The sequence below is a fragment of the Dipodomys spectabilis genome, unplaced genomic scaffold (genome assembly GCF_019054845.1).
Source record: "Dipodomys spectabilis isolate Male_0828 unplaced genomic scaffold, ASM1905484v1 ptg000163l, whole genome shotgun sequence".
NCBI classification, from domain to species: domain Eukaryota; kingdom Metazoa; phylum Chordata; class Mammalia; order Rodentia; family Heteromyidae; genus Dipodomys; species Dipodomys spectabilis.
Window position 1 is genome coordinate 6,803,850 of NW_024870840.1, and position 19,608 is coordinate 6,823,457.

At 47.4% G+C, this 19,608-nt stretch overlaps 1 protein-coding gene across 4 annotated transcripts; it reads left to right on the top strand.

The window, feature by feature from the left end:
- The first annotated feature begins 6,373 nt into the window (after nt 1–6,373).
- Nucleotides 6,374–11,824, top strand: Socs2 (suppressor of cytokine signaling 2). Of its 4 annotated transcripts, XR_006149524.1 has the most exons (4): nt 7,127–7,364; nt 8,218–8,551; nt 10,294–10,816; nt 10,861–11,824. XR_006149524.1 is itself a non-coding variant. In XM_042693299.1 (3 exons), exons 2-3 carry the CDS (start codon nt 8,413–8,415, stop codon nt 10,749–10,751), a joined length of 597 nt encoding a protein of 198 aa, XP_042549233.1. In that variant the 5' UTR covers nt 6,374–6,570; nt 8,218–8,412; the 3' UTR covers nt 10,752–11,824. The 4 variants fall into 4 exon arrangements, 3 of the variants coding, with proteins under 3 accessions (XP_042549233.1, XP_042549232.1, XP_042549234.1); XM_042693299.1 differs by lacking the exon at nt 7,127–7,364 and adding an exon at nt 6,374–6,570 and having other exon boundaries at nt 10,294–11,824; XM_042693298.1 differs by having other exon boundaries at nt 10,294–11,824.
- The last annotated feature ends 7,784 nt before the right edge of the window (nt 11,825–19,608 follow it).

The following is a 19,608-nucleotide window of genomic DNA, read 5'->3' on the forward strand; positions in this document are numbered from 1 at the left end:
TTTCTCTACTTTTTTTTTTTTTGTTGGTTGTGGGGCTTGAACTCTGGGCCTGGGTGCTGATCCTCAGCTTTTCAGCTCAAGGAGAGTGCTCTACCACTTGAGACACAGCATCACTTCTGGTGTTTTGAGTGGTTTATTGGAGATAAGAGTCTCACGGACTTTCCTGCCTGGGCTGGCTTTGAACCACGATCCTCAGATCCCAGCCTCCTGAGTAGCTAGGATTATAAGCATGAGCCACCTGTGCCCAGCTTGTTTCTCTACTTCTTTTTTTTTTTTTTTGGGTCCGGTCGTGGGGCCTGAACTCTGGGCCTGGGTGCTGTCCCTCAGCTCTTCAGCTCAAGGCTAGCACTCTACCACTTGAGCCACAGCTCCACTTCCGGCTTTTTTTCTTTTTGCTTATGTGGTGCTAAGGAATGGAACCCAGGGCCTCATCAGGCAAGGCAAGCGCTCTACTACTGAGCCACCTTCTCAGCTCTGTTTCTCTACTTCTAATGGATGCTTGGTCAAGAGAAATATTTTACATATATATGATATATATTATATATATAAATCAATGGAAGGGTGATGACAAATGGCAAGTAATACTGTGTTTCAGAGACCTTAGGGAATGGTGAAGTCTGAAGGGTGGGCAGACCTCTGCTAACAAACTGGAGCAGCCAACATCCTGCTTCTGTTGATCAGGCCTTGAGGGAATGGGACACAGTGTCGACAGGTTTCATATTTGGTTAAGACAGAGGAGAAATATATATATTTGGGTATGAATTTTTCCAGATTTTTTTATTTGCCTTGCATATTTTTAGAACCTTGGCACACCAAACAACCTAGGGAAATAAAATATGGTTCCCAAAGGCAAGTAGTTTGTGCTTTTGGTGTCTAGATTTACCACAGTTCCTGAGAGATTTGTGACTTAAATAGCACTGGCAGCCTCCCCCACTCCCCCTCAGTGTGTGGAAAGTCTGGGGGCCAGGCCAGCTGCTTGCTTCTCCCTGTCCTCATCCCTGACTCAGAGCACTAACACTTGTGGTCATGGTTTCACAGTACAAAGAATTCAAGGATAGACACAAAGGATCCTTAAGCAGGAAGAGATTCATTAATGCAAGACAGTGAAAGCAAAGCTTCAAGTGCATCCTTCAGATGCAAGGGTTGGCAAGTTCAAGGAAAACTGTGTTGGGGATCCCAAGACCTCTAACTTTTCCTGGAGTCTGCAGACATGGAGGTAGTCAGTCCTTGAGAACTGGGTTAGTACACTGGGAAACTGCTGTGTCATCCACTCCTCCCATGTCAGGCAGGGGAGTTCATGGCTTTAGATGGTCAGAGAAGAATTGTCATTTTCTACAGGCTCTAGAAACTTGCTGTATGTAGATGCTGCTATATGTCACAAGCCATTCTGTTAGCATCAAGAGGCTAGGGTATAATACCTTGTTACATCCAAGCCATTCAATTTACCTGCTTACTGCCTGACTTTCAATAATGAGAATTGGAGCAAGTAGGATATAGTAAAAGGAAACTGGCCCTGGGCAGTCCCAGATAAAAGTAAGAGATGCTTGGTATGTTTTGCTTTGTGACACAGTCTAACGATGGAATCTAGGCTGCCCTTGACCTCATAATCCTCCTGCCTCTGCTTCCCAAATGCCAGGATTCCAGGTGAGAACCACCCCGTCCAGCAAGGAGACACATGTTGAGAGTTACTCTTTTCCCCCCTCCTTTTCTCAACTCTCAATGCTTCTTCCCCTAAATCTCTCTACTTTCAACCCATTGTACCCCATGAGTGTGCCTTTGACTACAAGTTGTAGTCAGGAAAAAGGAAACTCAGTGGCTCCTCTATTTGTGGCTTCTGGCTCAGTGGATTCAAGGGTTTAACAATCTCTGTCACTCAACATTTTCTCAGATCTGCTTGCTTTCTCTGTTGCTTTCACTTTTTTGACTGACTCCCACCAGTAGCAAAATGAAAGGTGATCTACATGGTTATTGTTGTTTTCCTTATAGTATTTATATCAGATCCTGAGGAATGTGATCTGGTTGGCCTGCAGGGGTTGTGATTCAAGGCTCTATGTCCGAGGGCCCATGCCACCCTATGGAATAGCCTGTATCCTATGGGCTAGCCTAGGTCACATGCATCCAGATGAGTGGGTCCTAACATCACGAAGCCCTAAGGGGGCTGTGTGTGTGGTGGCATAGGGAGATGACAAATTTGAAGAGAAAGAGAAAGAAATTTAAAGGTGTTTCTTTCACCAACAGATGGAATCATCAAAGATCATTCCAAATCTCCCATCTCCTTTCCTAAGACCCCACTAAAACTAAAACCTTCTCTGAAATTTGGATTATATCATCCAAGATAATGAAAGCAAAGCATAAGTGTATACTTCAGATGCAAGGGTGCAGGTTCAAGAAGCACTGTGTTGGGAAGTGCCTGTCAACTCCAGTATTAGAACATTTCATGATTGAGCTAGCAATGTGGAAGTCAGGTTTGGAGCCCTAGATATGCTGAACAATAAAAGAAACTATCCAGCTCTGGAAAGATCAAGCCTCCATGAATGGAACTGAGGTGTTCCTGAAAACCCAGGAACAAAAATGGTGTCACTTTTGACATCTTATTAATCTTAAAGCTGAACAGGAAGTCCAGCTAATCGATGGTATCAAGTTCTCAGGCAGGCAAAAGGTAGGCTGGAGATGAGGGTGACTATTGCTTTTCACAGAAGCAATGAATGGTAAGACAATCTTATCCCTAGGGAGAAAAAGCCAAAGTCTTGAGGAGTGAGTGCATGCTGGCTGATATCACTTTTGCAAAGTGTTTGCTAAGTGCTTACTTTCCATAGATGATCTCATTTAATTCTCACAATAGCCCTGGAAGGTGGGTGCCATTATGAACTCCCTAAGAAGCTTAAATATTTAAGGTCACATATGTAGCAAGTAGTGAGGATTCATACCTGGGTATAGTTGCATCTTACAGCTAGGTTGCTAATGTGTTCCTTAATTTCCTCAAGGGCAATGCTGACTGCAATGCTGACTCTTTCCTTCCTTCTTTCTTTCTTTCTTTCCTTTTTTGTCTTTTCTTTTCTTCTTCTTCTTTTTTTTTTGTTGTCAGTTGTGGGGCTTGAACTTTAGGCCTGGGAGCTTTCCCTGAGCTCTTCAGCTCAAGGTGAGTGCTCTACCACTTGAGCCACAGTGCCAGTTCTGGTTTTCTGATGGTTAATTGGAGATAAGAGTCTCACGGATTTTCCTGCCAGGGCTGGCTTTGAACCATGATCTTCAGCTCTCAGCCTCCTGAGTAGCTGGGATTACAGGTGTGAGCCACTGGTGCCCAGCTGAAGGGTGATCAAGCAAGGTCACACTAAAAAGGGGACATAAATCAAAGAGGTGAGGAAGTTAGCAAGCTACTATACATTCCTCTGAAAGAAGAGACAGAGAGGTAGAGGAAATAGCAAATACATGCCTAAGAAGGCACCAGAGTAGTACATTCCAGAAGTAGCAAGGAATCTAGTGAGGCTAGAGCTGAGTGATGAAGACAGCAGGGAGAAACGAGATCAGAAGGCTACATGGGACTGCGCCTTGCAAGCACTTACCAGTGACTTAGGGCTTTTTGGCTTTTACCCAGCTACAGTGTAGTCCTGTGGAGCAGAGGAGGGGTGTGAATTGATGTAATTTAAACAGAATCCCTCTCACTACTCCGTTAGGAAGAGGCTGCAGAGGGACAAGGAGGCCAGTCAAAGATTGCTGCTGTCACTTGGGCAGAGGTTGGGGCAGCTTGGCCTGGGCACAGTAGACATGTGGCAAGCACTTCAGTTCAGGGTTCATTATGAAATCAGAGTGGGAGGGTTGCTGACAGGTGGGATGCAGTATCTGGATGCAAGAGAATCATCAAGGGTGCCTTGCAGGCTTTGGCCAGAGCAGCTGGAGGCTAGAACCAAAAGTTCAGAGACACAGAAGAGTACAGGAGGAATGGTATGGTTTTGTTTGTATTTAAGAGAGGGTCATCAGGTCTCGGGATGGGTCATTAAACTGAAGATACTTAACTAGACATCCATAAAAAGTGCCACTGAGAGGCAGAACCGGAGCTCAGGAAGGCTCTTCATCTTCCTACATGGATTCCTGTGTATGTTTCTAGAAGATTAAACAGGCCAGCAAAATGCTGGGCATTGCAGAAAAGTATCTCAGAAGCCAAAAAAAAAAAAAAAAAGTCCTACTGTAGCACAAAGCCTGGTGCCTCTACTGCTGGCTTTGGGCTTATTTAATCTTCCTGGTTAAAGAATTTATGCAGTTGGCCTTATATGAGTCCCTGAGTGAAGACAGTTGCCCTACACCAATTGGGTAGGGGCATTCTAAGAAGAGGAGACAGCATGTACAAAGGTCCTGAGGAGGCAAAAAAAAAGAGCAAGAAAAGAAAAAAGAAAAAAAAGCACATTAAGGACTCTGGGACTTGACTGCTTACAACTTGAAGATCAACTACAAATGATGTCTTATAATTGTGAAAATACTTGAGTGTCTTTTAAAACACAGAAGAGTGAGCATGCTCTTCCTCTGGAATTACCCTACCAATTAAAAAGAGTCATATAGATCATTTAGGGCTTAGTGAGCACTAGAAAGTGGGTCAACTTCAGACAATACTCGTTGTGGAATGTGATTTTGTTATTCAACTTAGTCCTTTACCAAAACTTGAATCGAGCACTTTATTTTTCTTGTTCAAGCAAGTCCTCAGTCGTGAACTCAGGGCCTGGGTGCTGTCGCTGAGCTGTTAGTGCTGACACTATCACTTCAGCCTCAGCTCCACTTCCAGCTTTTCGGTGGTGGTTAATTGGAGATAAGAGTCTCATGGACTTGTCTGACTGGACTGGCTTTGAAGTGCGATCCTCAGATCTCAGTCTCCTGAGTAGCTAGGATTACAGGCGTGAGCCACTGGTGCCCAGCCCAACACTTAATTTTATAGGAAGACTTGAGGGTCCAAAGAGGGTAAGTGATTTGCTCAATTGTTCAAGTACTTTGTACAGCGTTTCTAGTAAGGTTTGATTGTCTCCAAAAACAGGACTCCAAGCTCACAACTCCATGGCTCAGAGTCCTTTGCCAGTCGGGGAGTGTGCCTTCTCGAATCAGCCTATCAGGTGCATGGATAGAATTATTCAAAAATAGGAAAACGCAGAAAAACATTGGTCGCTCAGTCCCCAGTCCAGGAAGATTGGGAGTCGGTTCGCGTCCCCCGCAGGAACCGGCAGGGGGCGCGCCAGGCAAGGCTGGCCAGCCGCGCCGCCCCCACGGCCTCGGCCTGCCCCGCCCAACTTGCCCAAAGCCACCGCTTCAACGAAAAGTGGCCCTTGACCTTTCAAGCTTCTGAGCAGTGATGCAATACAATAGTATTTCAAAGAAAAATGGTTATCGAAATTTTGGATCCGGTTTTCCCATGAGTGTTAATTTTTTTTTTTGTAAGTCATTTAAAATAGATCCCCTTTGGGGGACCCGAGTGCAGTCGGGTTGATGAGATTCCCTTAAAGCCCAGAGGGTCTGTTTCCGAGAGGGTGGGAAGTGAGGGTCCCGGTCCTGCCGAATCCCTGCTCCCAGGGGCCCACCCCTGACACCCCCGGGCGCGCAGCCCGCGCAGGTGAGCTGATGATCCCACCTGGAGCCGCGTGGAGGAGGCGGGGCGAGGGATGGAAGGAGAGGCTGGGCTCCGGAGCAGGGGTGTATGTGTGACGCGGTCTAGGACCCTGGCTGAGGGGTGGGGGGCGCCCGGGGCAGCCGCCCGGGTCGCCAAGGGAGGGTGGGCCCTGGGCTGGGCAGGATCTGCCCCCTCTCCCCGCCTGGCGCGCCATCGAGGTGTCTTAGCGCGGCACGGGCCAAGCCTCTGAGCGCCTCCATCCCCCGTCTCCCACAATGTAGCCCCTAGGGATCGCTTCTAGAAGGTGGGCACGGGAGGGGGGGTGGGGATGGAAAAGCCACCCCCGCTCCTTTCCCAGGCGCCAGGCCGAGGCTGCTGGCTGCGCCCGGATGCTCGGCTGAGAGCAGGACCCGGCCGTGGCACCACGTCCGGGGTGGCGGTGATCGGCGGGGGCCTGGTCCTCCCCTTTGTCCCCGAGCGGGCAGAGGTGTGGGGCTAGGGAAGGGCGTCATTCCAGGCGTCGACCGCCGGCGGCCCCGCGCGCTCCCGGCGGGTCTTCCTTGAAGCCTGCGCATTAGCGGCGGAGCCTCTTTAAAGCCGGAGCGGGGGCTGCGGTCACGTGAGGCGGATTCCTGGAAAGTTCCTGGAAAGCGGCCTCCGCAGCCGCCGGGCGGGGCGCGAGCGCCGCGCCGCGCCGCGCAGCGGGTGGAGGGAGGCGGGGAGGGAATGAGGGGAGGGAGGGAGAGAGGGAGGCGCGCCGGGGCCGTGCCGGGCCGGGAAGTCGCGCGCGCTCGCGGCTCCGGGGACGGACGTTTAACTCTTGCCAAGTCTGGCCGCCGCCGCCACCGCCGCGGCTCGCCGGCCTTGGGCTTCTCCTGAAGCATGAGCCGCGTCGCCCGCAGCCACGGGCGCTGCGCGGGCCGGCGACAGTGCGCGCCGGGGCTCCGGGTGCGCAGCCTCAGGATCCCCGGCGCCCACTGCAGGTACCGAACTGGTGTGTGTGTGTGTGTGTGTGTGTGTGTGTGTGTGTGTGTGTGTGTGTGTGTGTGTGTGTGTGTGTGTGTGTGTGTGTGTGTGTGTGTGTGTGTGTGTGTGTGTGTGTGTGTGATTCCCCGAGGCTCCGCCCCCAGGAGAGAAGCTGGGGAGGGCGGCGGGGCGCGGCGGGGCTGACTCGGCTTCCGCAGTTTAGGGCACGGCGCGGGAGGGGGGGGGGATCGAGTTGGAGCCCAGGGCTCTGCCCCGCTGCCGGGCGCTCTTGGTTCCTCTTTGCTGCTGCTCGTTCTGGTGCCTCCTCGGCGTCGGGAAGTCTCCGGAGTTTTGATTTTTTTGGGGGGGGTTCCCCCCGTCTGCCCCCTAAACTGCCATCCAAATTTATAATTCTAATAACCTGATCTCCCGCTCCTCCCCGCCAGACTGCCTCCGCCCTTGTTCTGTCCTCCCTCCCTCTCCCGCCCAGATCTTTGGTAGCTCCCATCCAGCAGCCTCCGGGTTTGGGGGGCGTCAGAACCCGGGGCGTGTGTCGGTCGGGGTGGTGGGTGTGTGGTGTTTTCTTGGGGGGGCGTGTGCTGGGTGGAGGAGCAGCGACCATCCCTTTGGGCGGAGAACTCCGGCCGCGCGCAGGGCGGCTCGCATCCCCAGGCATCTCATTCCACCGAGGGGAACTCAGGCGGACAGCCCCCTCCTCCCCTTCTCCCGGGCCTCTCCCGGCTCCCCCCCCCGCCCCACGTCCGCTGGGGAGGCTCCCGATGCGAAGGCGGCGGCGACGGTGGCGGCCGAGGTAAGAGCTCGGCGTTGGTGGATGGTGGCACGTTGATCCCGCCGCGCTCGCCGCTCCCGGCGCCGCTTCGGCCGAGCTCCTCCGGGGGCTGCGCGCTCCGGCCGATTCCTCGACAGCGCCCGCGGCGGCGGCGGCGGCGGCCGCCTGCAGTAGCTCGTCGGCGGCCCGGAGCGACCGCCGCGGCGCCCAGCGGCGCCCGGGACCCAGACCCCGGACCCCGACCCGGAGCGCGCACCGGGAAGCGGAGTGGGGGGTGGGGGTGGCGCGTAGGCTGCGAGTCACGGCGGGAATGCGGCGGCACCCGAACCCCCTGCACCGGGGGCTGGCGGCTGCTGGCGGGGGGGCGGGGGGGGCTCGGAATCGGGTTTTGCCAGGGTGCAAGAATTCTGCGGGGACCCACCGGCTGCTAGACTTCCAAAATGGAAATGCCAGTGTGAGAAGAGCTGTCTTGCTATTTGTTTCCTATTTGTCGGTGGCTGGTAGGCCCTTATTTCCCCGCCACTAGACCTGCAGGTGACTACTTGTGTTTCCTAAGCTGCCAGTTTGGGATTTCAGCGAGCAGCCCAGGCGGGAAGACACCTCAGTCCCCCCCACCCCCATCCATTCTGTCCCCACCCCCGTCACCCCCTGCCAACTCCTGGGGCTTGGATCCCCGCTCTCTTTATCCATCTTTTCTCCAGAGCTGGGCCCGTGCGGTAACTGGATGCTGGGGGTTAACTGGTGCCGGAGCCTAGAGGCGGAGGAGTCCCCGGGATTTTCCACGTCTGCGCTTCCCCACCCCCACCCCAGCCACGGAGGGTCGGGTTCGGGCCGACCCAACCCCCTCCCCGCCCACCCCACTTTGTCTTTGCAGGCGGTCTGTGGGTGATCACCTCGGCGAGCAACTTTGCCATCGGCCCACCGGGACTTGGGGAGGAAGGACCGGCGGGGCCCCGTCCCTCCCCCCTCCGGCACCATTGCGGACACCACGCAGGGGCGCGCTTGGGGGCTCCCTGTGACTTCCAGGAAGGACGCGACCACCTGTCTTTGCGGCGGGGACCCTTCTCCCATGACCCTGCGGTGTCTGGAGTCCTCCGGGAATGGCGCGGACAGGACGCGAAGCCAGTGGGGGACCGCAGGGTCGGCGGAGGAGCCGTCCCCGGAGGCGGCGCGGCTGGCGAAGGCCCTGCGGGAACTCAGTCAAACAGGTAGGGGAGCAGACGGATGGACGGCCGCGGCGCGTGCGGGAGGGGGCGCCTCCCCAAAGGCGGGGCCTGCCATCCGGACCCGGGGCCGAGGTGGTTAGCAAAAGAATGAGATGGAAACACGTCCCCAAGCTTCCTGTCCCGTTGCGGGGCGGGGAGCCGCGGTGAGGGAGGGATGCCGGCCCCGCTCGGCCCAGGATCTTAGGGAATGCAAAAGGAAAGTTGCTCTCTGAAGACCCCGATTAGCAAGTGCCTCTAATACCTGCTGCAGCCCAACAAGGTTGCAGGGCCGCCGGGCGATCGGCACACGGATTCGAACCCGGGCGGTAGAACGTGCCCGGAGCCTCCCTTTCCGCAGGGTGCCAGGGCGGCGAGCGGGCGCTTGCGCTCCCGGCAGTCTCAGTTGCGTCTGGCTCTCGGGCGGAGCCGCGGCTGCAGCCCCGGATCCTGGCGGCCAAGTTCAGGCACTGCCGGACTGCGAGGAGGACAGCTGCTCCCCGGGAATGTCGGGGAGCGCTGGCACGGGGCGCGCGCGCACTGCGTGGTTCACCCGCAGCCCTGCGCAGCGCGCGAGAGCTCGCTCCAGTCTTTCCGCATCTGAGAGAAGATAAAAATCTGTTTCTTTTCTTTCTTTTTTAAAATCTGGGTAGCCATTTCGGCTTTCAAAATCCGGATCCTAAAAGGTTAGGTTTGAGGGCGAGGCTGAACTTTTTGGTAGCAATAGGCAGAGCGAGGAGAAGGAAAGTTCCCTCGCGGCTTCCTGCTTCGTTACTGTCTTTCGGTGCGGGCGCTGGGATTTCCCTGAGCTGGAGAGACCCACTGACCGATTGCAAATATCCGGTACTTTTTATTATTACTGTTGTTATTATTATTATTGCAGGGGTGGGGGAAGTACATTGTTCAAACTTCTTAAAAATGCACACAATGCCTTTGAGTCACTTTGGAGAACCGAATGGGCCGGAGACATCTGGCCAAAGCGAAGCAAATTGGAGATTTCGGAGGAGATCGACAGGGTTGTGATTACAGCTTGAACAAGAGGGCAAAGTCCAAAGGAGTTTAGCAAAGGCTATAAACTTGGTAGTACTAATTATCAATCGTGATTTCCCCATTTGTCAACGACTGATGGGGACAGTTGTAATCAATCAGAGCGGCAAACAGAAGCCATTATATGACAACTGTACTTCTAAATCAGCCAGACCGCAGTGTTTCCGCAGACGCTGAGAAGAGGCACAGCCATTAGCAGATTTTTTTTGGGAGGGGGGGTGGGATTTCAGCCATCCAAAAAAAAAAAAAAGTTACTTCTGTTTTTACTTTATTGGAATTAATGGAATTGTGTCTTCTACTTTTTTTTAAGGGCTTGGATCTTATTTCTAACTAATTGATTTCTAATTTACTTAATTTTTATTTCTGTGAAACAGTACGAAAAGCATCTAGTTTTGTTAGCCAGTGTGTCATATTGCAAAAGTTCTTTTGGCTCATTAGAAGAAAACCTTAACATGGTTTAAAGAAGAACTACAGAAAAGTTATTTTAAAAAGAGGCCTGACTCACTGTTGGTGCTCAAAAAATAAAATGGACTCAAATTTGAGTTCCCACTAAATGCATTTGTAATAGCCACTGATTAAATTGTCTCATACACAGACGATTGTTTAAGAGCCAGAAAAATGACTTAAGTAACAGGATTCTAAAAATTCTTATAATAACTATTTTCCATTCTTTCCTTTTTCTTTTTGAACAAAAACCCCAGGATGGTACTGGGGAAGTATGACTGTTAACGAAGCCAAAGAGAAATTAAAAGAGGCACCCGAAGGAACTTTCTTGATTAGAGATAGTTCACATTCAGACTACCTACTAACAATCTCTGTTAAGACATCAGCTGGACCAACTAATCTGCGGATTGAGCACCAAGATGGCAAATTCAGATTGGATTCTATCATCTGTGTCAAGTCCAAGCTTAAACAGTTTGACAGTGTGGTTCATCTGATTGATTACTATGTTCAAATGTGCAAGGATAAGCGCACGGGCCCAGAGGCCCCCCGGAATGGGACTGTTCACCTTTACCTGACCAAACCACTCTACACATCAGCACCATCGCTGCAGCATCTCTGTCGGCTCACCATTAACAAATGTACCGGTACCATCTGGGGACTGCCCTTGCCAACAAGACTAAAAGATTACTTGGAAGAATATAAATTCCAGGTATAAGCGTTTCTCTTTTTCTAAACATGCCTCATATAGAGTTATCTCCGAATGCAGCTATATATAAATATATACACACACATATGTATATACATATGTGTGTGTATATATGTACATAAAGAGAACCAAAACTTGAGTGACTGCTCTGGATAATTGCGCAGAATTCTTCCTAAGAACAGCTGAAGTCAATTAATATAAATGTGTGAAGAGGTAGCTAAGTATTCCAAGTTCCCTTAGACATTTGCAGTTGAGCGATGCTTCCTTTCCTAAGGCTGACCAAGACCAGACAATCCTTGTCGAACATCCCAAGAAAGGCCCTGGACGCATTTGATCAGAATGCCTTGCCTTTCTGAAACTCCTTTGCATTAGGTCAAAGGTCTAAGCTCCCTTACTAGGTAAGAGTTCCCCATGGAATAGTACCAAAGGAGGAAAGGAACCCACCTGACCCAGGCCTAGCTTCAATCTTACATGCCTGTGGATCAGAGTCAGTTTGGGGACATTTTGTATTGCATTCTGATGTACTTAGGAGTTTCATTGAACAGATCATGCTTGTGAGTATTTATCCTTCATTTTATGCAATTAAGCAAATCAACCAAAAAAATATGACCATGAAATCCTGTATTTGTCTTTTTACTACACGTATGAACTCTCTCCTGTGAATGAGTACTGTAGTAATACATTTCAAGGGAGCCTTATTTCCGAATCCTTTGAAACTGGTGCAAATGGAAAAGGCCTTCCCTTTTCCTTTAAGGCTAAAGACAAGAATGTCAATGCTCTATCGGTGCAACCCAACCCCTGGTAATAAAATACCAATGTAGATAAGTAGGCATTTCACCCTTTGAAGTAGCTATGTCCGGACCTGTTGCCATTAATTTTGGAAATGGCTTTAGAAATTTCCACGTTGTCCTTGAATTGTCTAACCATGGACATCAGCAGTTCTCTCCCTTCTACCATGTAGAATACTTTTGACTTAATTTTCTTCCAGATACAGGGGGATACCTGTCTGTTTTTCCAAGTGTTTATTTACTGCTGTTACTATTTGATTAGAATGTATTAAATAAAAACAAACCTGACTTTTACAAGCTGCGCTTCTTACTTGGAGTTGTAGAGAATGTATATTTCTGTGGTCATAGAAGGCTGCCATAAAAACTTACACCAAGTGAAGTAAGCCAAATAAACATTACTGATCCTTCTCTGTAGATAAGGGCCACATCCATCCTTTGGAAAACCTGGTGTAAAAACTGTAAGGACTGACAAGCAGCCTGGCCTTTTCCAAGTTGAATAGACATAATAAAAGTGCTGTGTCTGCATAATTGTGTGTGTGTGTGTGTGTGTGTGTGTGTGTGTGTGTGTGTGTGTGTGCGTGCGCGTGCGCGTGCATGTGCGCGCACATATGTGTGCCATACAGCCTGTGACTGTTGAAAACAGACTTATCTTTTCTGGAATCCACACATGCATTTTGCCACCTTTAAAATTTTCCTGTGTAGCTGTACTATGGTGTGTTATCAGAAAGGTATATCCTGAGTAAATAGAAGGCTCAATGATATAGCTGAACTCACTTGTTGCATCTCTTACTTTGTTTTTATGAAGATCTTGGAACTCACAAGACAGTTTTGTGCCTTGAAGGAAAACACCCTGTGTATATCCAAATAGGGGAGCCAAGATGGAGGATTACTAAATGTGTCTTAGAGAGAGATTATTTGTAGACTAAAATTTAAAAGGCTAGACTCCCGACATCTGCCATTTGATGGCTTGATACCATTTTCATTCAAATATTCAGATTCTGTGTTTCTCCTTCACACCCCATTAACAATATTTGTCTAGTGTTAGCTGTGTCTTCTGGCAGAACTTACACAATGCCAAGGGGCTGTGGACATTCTTCTAGAGTCTTTTGCTGTTCTGTTCTTGTGTTGCACACTCTGCCATTTAACAGTTATCTGGGAACAAGGAGGCAGCTGTGGAGTTTTGAAAGTTCTGCATTTTGCTAGCAGGTAACCTTAGGACACTGACAGCACCCCAAGACTTCTCTGGGGTGTAACTACTGTGCAACTTATGCTCCTAATCCTCCCAATTCCAAGTAAATCCGTATGCATCGACAGGTAATCGTTGTCTTCTTTTTACAATTCTAACATTACCAAGCTCATTAGGTATCAGGTTCTTACCTCAGTACTTATGAGGTGAAGAGGAGTATTTCTGCATCAGTCAGATGAACAAGTTAGAGTAGGCTATAAAAGGAACCCTCAAGCTTTTCTACTGCTGCCTCACCTGGAAGTATATGGATACCTTTTTTGTGTATGTGTGGTACTGGGGATCGAACACAGGATGTTGCACCTGCTAGGCGATCGTTTTGGCACTGAGCTACCTGGATTAAGGTATCCCTGGATACATTAATTAGTGTTGTGCTCTGTGGCATTCCAGTCAGCCTGGCTCAGTGGTTATTTGCCTTAAACACTCAGAGAGCTTAATTAGTGAGGGGTAGGGAAGAAGATGTTTATCCTTTTACGTTGGTGGCTACCAAATGATGCCACCTACTAATTATTGATAGTCTCATTTTACATGCAGTGGAACAAAAGCGGTAGGGTATACATAGTCAGTGTTTTCATTCTGATAGTCTTTTTAGGAACTGGAGTTTTCAACTCAGGGACTCACACTTGATAGGCAGGCACCCTACTACCTAAGCCATGTGTCTAGCCTCTTAGTGTTCTCTTTCTCTTTCTATATTCTTTCCCTTAGTAGGAATATTTATTATTATTACTATTACTTGTTGAAGGCTGTTATATGCAAAATTGTTATCCCCACAGGCTTTCACTTCACCCTGAGCTCTGGCAACTACTTTTTGGGAGTGGGGAGAATTTTGTAGGACTTCAGGGGACAAAAGAAGTAGTTGAGCTTGTATGTACCCAGAGTTCTTTTTGGTGCATCAGTATGAAAGTTTTGACTTCATAGTAATTATGTAATCCAAATAGGAAACAGAATGGGATACTTGTTCGGCAGTGTTTATTTTCTTGGAAAGGTTTTTTTTTTTCTTCTGCTTTTAGAAAATTGTACCCTGTTAGGAGGGTAGGAAACAGAGACGTCATCCTATAATCCAGGGGATGGAATGTCCTGAGACCAGGCAGGCCCTTTCTGCGTTGTGGGTTTAGGTGCGGGGTGAAAGCGGGTGGAGTAGTTGTGGCTCTGTATTGTTGACTCTGACAGCTGGACTGACGTCTGTCCATAGCGGTCTTTTCTATTCTTCCAGTGAAAGAATGTTATAGACCTGTTCTTTCCTTAGAGGTCTGTGGTCTCTCCCAGCTGCTAACTTCCTAGAATTTTAAAGCTTGCAAATACTATTCCGATGACACAGTTTAGTTTTGTTGTTTTATTTTTTACTTTTACTGAAGAAGACTTTTAGATTCAGGTTAACTTTGTGCACATATATAACCAGCATATCCAGTCAGTAGAGATCTTAGGTTAGTATTTGTAAAAGCTTCATGCTTGTGGACCTTTTTATTAAAACTGTCCATACTTTTCTTTGCTACCATTCTTCTAGTATCTTTTTCTTCCTCTGACATTTGGAAGCCATGGTGGGATGCTTTCTGTGCTCCACTCCCTGGGCTCCACTTTGAAGAATCAGCAGCTCTTGATCTATATCATTTCAATTCATCCAGAATTTGTTGCTGTTTATAGTATTGGAAGTCAAACCCAGGACCTCATATATGCTAGGCAAGTGCTCTACCCCTAAGCCACCCACATTCTTAGCCTTTCTCAAAGTTTCTCATTTGTTTTAAAAGCTACAACTTTCCTTCCATTCATGCTGTTTGGAGAACTCATGGCTTCCTGGTGTGGATGTAGGGAATGGTGGTTCATTCTTGTAACTCTAGCTACACAGAAGGCCGAGACTGTGGGAATTATGATTTAATCCAGCCCAGGCAAAAAGTATCTCAGCTCAGCTATTAAAAAGTTTAATGCAGTGGTTGATATCTGACATCACAGCTACCTGGGAAGCAGAAATAGGATTGTGGTCTAGGTCAGCACATGCAAATATGAAGAAAAATACCTTGTCTCAAAAATAATCAGAAGCCGGGCACCAGTGGCTCATACCTGTAAATCTAGCTACTCAGGAGGCCGAGAACTGAAGATCATGGTTCAAAGCCAGCCTGGGCAGAAAAGTCTTTGAGTCTCTTATCTCTAATAAACCACTAGAAAACCGGAAGTGGCGCTGTGGCTCAAGTGGTAGAGCACTTGCCTTGCTGAAGAGCTGAGGGATAGCACCCAGGCCCAGAGTTCAAGCCCCACGACTGACTAAATAAATAAAAATAACCAGAACAAAATGAGATGTAGTAGTATGTACCCCAAACAGTAGAGTGCTTGCCTCACAAGCATAAAGCCTGAGAGTTCAAATATCCCACCAGAAAACCTACACCACCACCAACAACCACCACCAAAAACCCTTCTCATGTTTGCCTCTGTCAGATGTGATCCACACAGTGGAATCCATTCTGGCTTTTGCCTGCTCTTGGGCATAATGGCACAGTTAGTCCCTGCTTTACTTTCTCACTTTGTTGTGTCATGAAGTTATACTTTAGCCTATCACACTCCCACCTGATAGGCCATAAATGCTCCCATGAAAGGGGCATTATACTTATTTGCCTTAGGTAATTGATTTATGTAGACTACATTGAAATTCAATCTTACTGCGACTCTCATTCCATTCAGATTTTTGTTTTTAAACTGAGGCTTGAACTTTTAGGGCCTAGGCCTGGTTTCCTTTAGCTTTTTCACTCGGGTCTGATACTCTACCATTTGAGCACCAGCTCTACTTGTCGCTTTTTTGGTGGTTAATAGGAGATAAGAGTCTCATAGACTTTCTTTCCAGGGCTGGCTTCCAACCTGGATTCTCAAACCTCAGCCTCTTGAATAGCTAGGATTATAGATGTGAGCCGCTGCTACCAGACCCTCCAGGGTATGAAATCAATAAACAGCCCCAAGAGCCATACTTTGCATGCTTTCATTAATTAATTTATATTTATTTGTTGTTTTATTTAAAGTATCAGAGTCTCTTTGTCAGGAATTATACTTCCTATAAAAGGATGAAAATTCTTCAGCTTCTGCAGTGCTAACAATGACTGGTAATTTTGGCTCATTTCTACACGTGCATGTTTTCTTGTATTTTCGTCTTTGTATCTGCTTGATTTTTCTGCTTTCTCCTCTTTATGGCTTGAGTTTAGTTTATTTCACTCCATACTGAAGTAGAAAGCTGTTTACTAGAGCAAGCCTCCAGGAGTTCTGTCATCATGGAGGCTTAGAGGGTGGGTTGGCTGAAGCCCTAAGCAGGATGCCCCTTTCTGCCCCTTCTTGAGTCCAGTCCCTAGGGAGGCTGGATCCACTGAGTGTTGTCACCGAGAATGGACTCACTTTAGTAAACATTAACTGAGCCATAAAAATAAAACTGCTTTTATAGGCAGCTCTCCCTTTGATCTGCATTCTCCACTTAGAGAAACTGAGTTGCTGAGAGCAGGGGCAGTTTGAGATGGATTACTGTAACTCCTGTGGCTTTGCCTCTGTTAGGAACTGTAGGGAGAGGCAGGCCCGTTTTCTGGAGAGCTGAGGAAATGCCAGCTGTCTTCCTCTGTTGGATAAGCGTTGATACCACCCAAGGAGCCCCTTTGTGACAGTCAAGTGAGACTTTTTTTTTAACTGCTTAAATTTTTCACAGAACTCCATAAATGTTTCTAGATGTCCCAGTTGCAAGCAGTGGTAAGATAAACTTTTTATTTTTTTAATAAGTTTTTTTTTTATTGTGAACATACTATACCAGAGGGGTTACAATCATATGAGCAAGGTAATGAGTACATTTCTTATCAAGCATTGTGGCCACCTCAACATTTTTATTTTTTATTTTATTTTTTTGCTAAATGATTTTTCCCTTCAGTTCATCTGGGATCCCATTTCCTGTTTAGATTTTGGTCCAGTGTACTGCTGGGATCTTTAATATTCAAAAAATATTTTCCATGTTGTTTCTACCCAGAGCAGTGGTTTGGCTTCTCTTCTACCTTTTTTTTTTGTTGTTGTTCTTTGGTGCTGGTTACTGGGCTTGAACTCAGGACCTGGATATTGTCCTTTGGCTTTTTTTGTTCAAAGCTGGTGCTCTACCACTCAGCCATAGCTACACTTCTGGTGTTCTGGTAGTTAATTGAAGCCAGTCTCACAGACTTGCCTGCCTAAGCTGTCTTTGAACCATGATCCTCAGATTTTAGCCTTCTGAGTAGCTAGAATTATAGGTGTGGACCATTGTTACCCAGCTTCTCTTCTGCCTTCTTGATGAATTTGACCTAGACTTTGAGAATAGCTTCTATTTCTAGACGATGGCAAATAATGGTATCTGCACTGAAGGTATATTTGTATTTTGCATCTTTGATTAGACTGTCTGCAGTTATCTATAAGAAGGGGCAGAAAGATCAGGATAATGGAAATCTGTACGAACATGTAGCCAATAGTTTCAACCCTCTGTCCATTCCCATCTCCCTTGCTAGAATGGCTGACAGAACCATCAGGTGCTTCTCTGGTCTCCCTTTATCTTCTTCGTCCTTCACATAATAATGTTAAGAAGCAACAAAATGGCTAAAAAAAGATGTCTAGATGGAGAAAAGTCATCACTGGTGATGAATGAGAGGCATCGTTGGTGTGTTGAGAGGCCACCCAGAGCCCTTCATGAAATCCCTAGTGTTTGGTGAAGTGAGTGGCCTTATGGGAACATTATTGGTAGATGAGAATCAGCCATGGTATACAGGTTTATACAGCAGACATTGGCAAATGCCTGCATGTCACTAAAGCTTTCTGTCCCTCTTAGACAGCAGGTTTAACACACAAGCACTGGTCTCAGAAAAACATATCTCTCAATGATGGGGACCTCACTTAGAGTAAGAGCAATTTATTTCTATCCTCCTTTGTACCAAGCCCAGTACAAAGAGCAGAACAGCAATTTGAGGAAGTATTTGTTTTTAAATGTGTGTTGATAGTATATCGTTGTCTTCTGCTGGTGGACCAGTCTTTTGATTCAGTGTCTTTTCCTAGTTACCCAGTGATATCTGCACATAGCTTTTTAGAATTTATTAGTAGGGGAGAACTGGCCATTCTCAAAGCTGTATGACTAGTGTTTCTACTAGCACAGCTCTAATAGAGCAGGGTTCCCTATATTCATTCATTCCATTCATTTCCTTCTACCTTTACGCCTTCCCTCTCTTCCTTTCCTCCTACTTTCCTCCCTTAACTCCTCTTTTTAAAATAAATAGACATACCGCATTCCTCTTTTCTTTCTGGCGGCATTTATTGGGCCTCTATTATATTACCTCAACAAGAATATACTGAAGAGCAGTAGTTTTCCATTAAGGAAGCCCTTATCTATGGGAAGATAAGGAGAGGGAAGAGACTCAACATTCATTAAACCATCTTGGTGTGTTCCAGTCCCGCACGGCCACTGAGTCCCCACCATACCCTGGCAAGGTGTTACCTCCATGTATTGAAAATAAAATGGAAGCTTGAAGATATAAAATAGTATGCCCAGTATTTAAGGAACTCATGATTCCAACGGAGACATCTCAGGATATCATGTTGCACAGGAATTGTGCTTCTATAAACAAATTGTAAAATATTGATAAGGTAATCCTTATTTATTTATTTATTTATTTGGGTCCGGTCGTGGGCCTGAACTCTAGGCCTGGGCGCTGTCCCTCAGCTCTTCAGCTCAAGGCTAATGCTCTACCACTTGAGCCACAGTGCCACTTCCGGCTTTTTTCTTTTTGCTTATGTGGTGCTGAGGAATCGAACCCAGGACCTAAGGCATGCAAGGCAAGCGCTCTACCATTGAGCCACCTTCCCAGCCCCTCCTTATTTATTTTGAAGAAATGGTAACTACCTCCTTCACTCTAGACTTTTTCACAGACAGACCAAGCTGACTTGTTTTTTATCCTGGTTGGAAGAAGTTTATGTTTTCCCTTAGCTGTGGACTCTACCATATAGACAGAAGTTTGGATTTGGGTTTTTTTTTTTATTTTTTTGGTTTTTTTTTGGGTCCGGTCATGGGGCCTGACCTCTGGGCCTGGGTGCTGTCCCTCAGCTCTTCAGCTCAAGGCTAGCACTCTACCACTTGAGCCACAGCGCCACCTCAGGTTTTTTTCTTTTTGCTTATGTGGTGCTGAGGAATCGAACCCAGGGCCTCAGGCATGCAAGGCAAGCACTCTACCACTGAGCCACCTTCCCAGCCCCTGGATTTGGGTTTGTAGGCCTTAAATGGGATGGAGAAACACGAGTGTGATTATGCTGGCTATTCTCATCCTATCCCCCAGAAAGCTAAGAAAACAGCAGCAACAAAAACCTACTTGTAATTTTCTTAAAATCTTTTTGTAAAATTAGAAATATATTTTTTTTCTAGTGATCAACCTTGGGCCTTCACATGCTAGGCAAGCACTGTAACACTGAGTCACATCCCAGGCCCCTAAATTAAAAAAAAAAAAAAAAAGAAGTAGCATGAATAATCCTACTCTAATGATTCTACCCTATCCTTCTTGCAATAGTTTCGCTTTCTTGGGTCATTTGGTTGTGGGTTTTGTGTTGTTTTGAAGTCGTGGTCTTCCCCTGTCCTCAGGTTGGTTTTGTACTCCTAGGGATTAATTGGTTCTCTGGTCTCAGCCTCCTGAATAACTGAAACTACAGTTGTGAACTACCATACCCAGCTTCTGGATCTATCTTAAAGCAGGGCACCTCTGATCTTGATGGCTGCTGTGGTTTATCTTTTGTCCCTACCATTCATTTCCAGTATAATGAGGATGAAAGGGGCTGGGGCCTTAAAGAGGGGTGAAAGTTTTTGTTTTTCTTCTTTATT

Excerpts from the sequence above, each read along its gene's own strand:
- Socs2 (XM_042693299.1), top strand. The coding sequence starts at position 8,413 with ATGACCCTGCGGTGTCTGGAGTCCTCCGGGAATGGCGCGGACAGGACG. Across the intron at positions 8,552-10,293 it reads GCGGGAACTCAGTCAAACAG|GATGGTACTGGGGAAGTATG; the intron begins GTAGGGGAGCAG and ends CAAAAACCCCAG.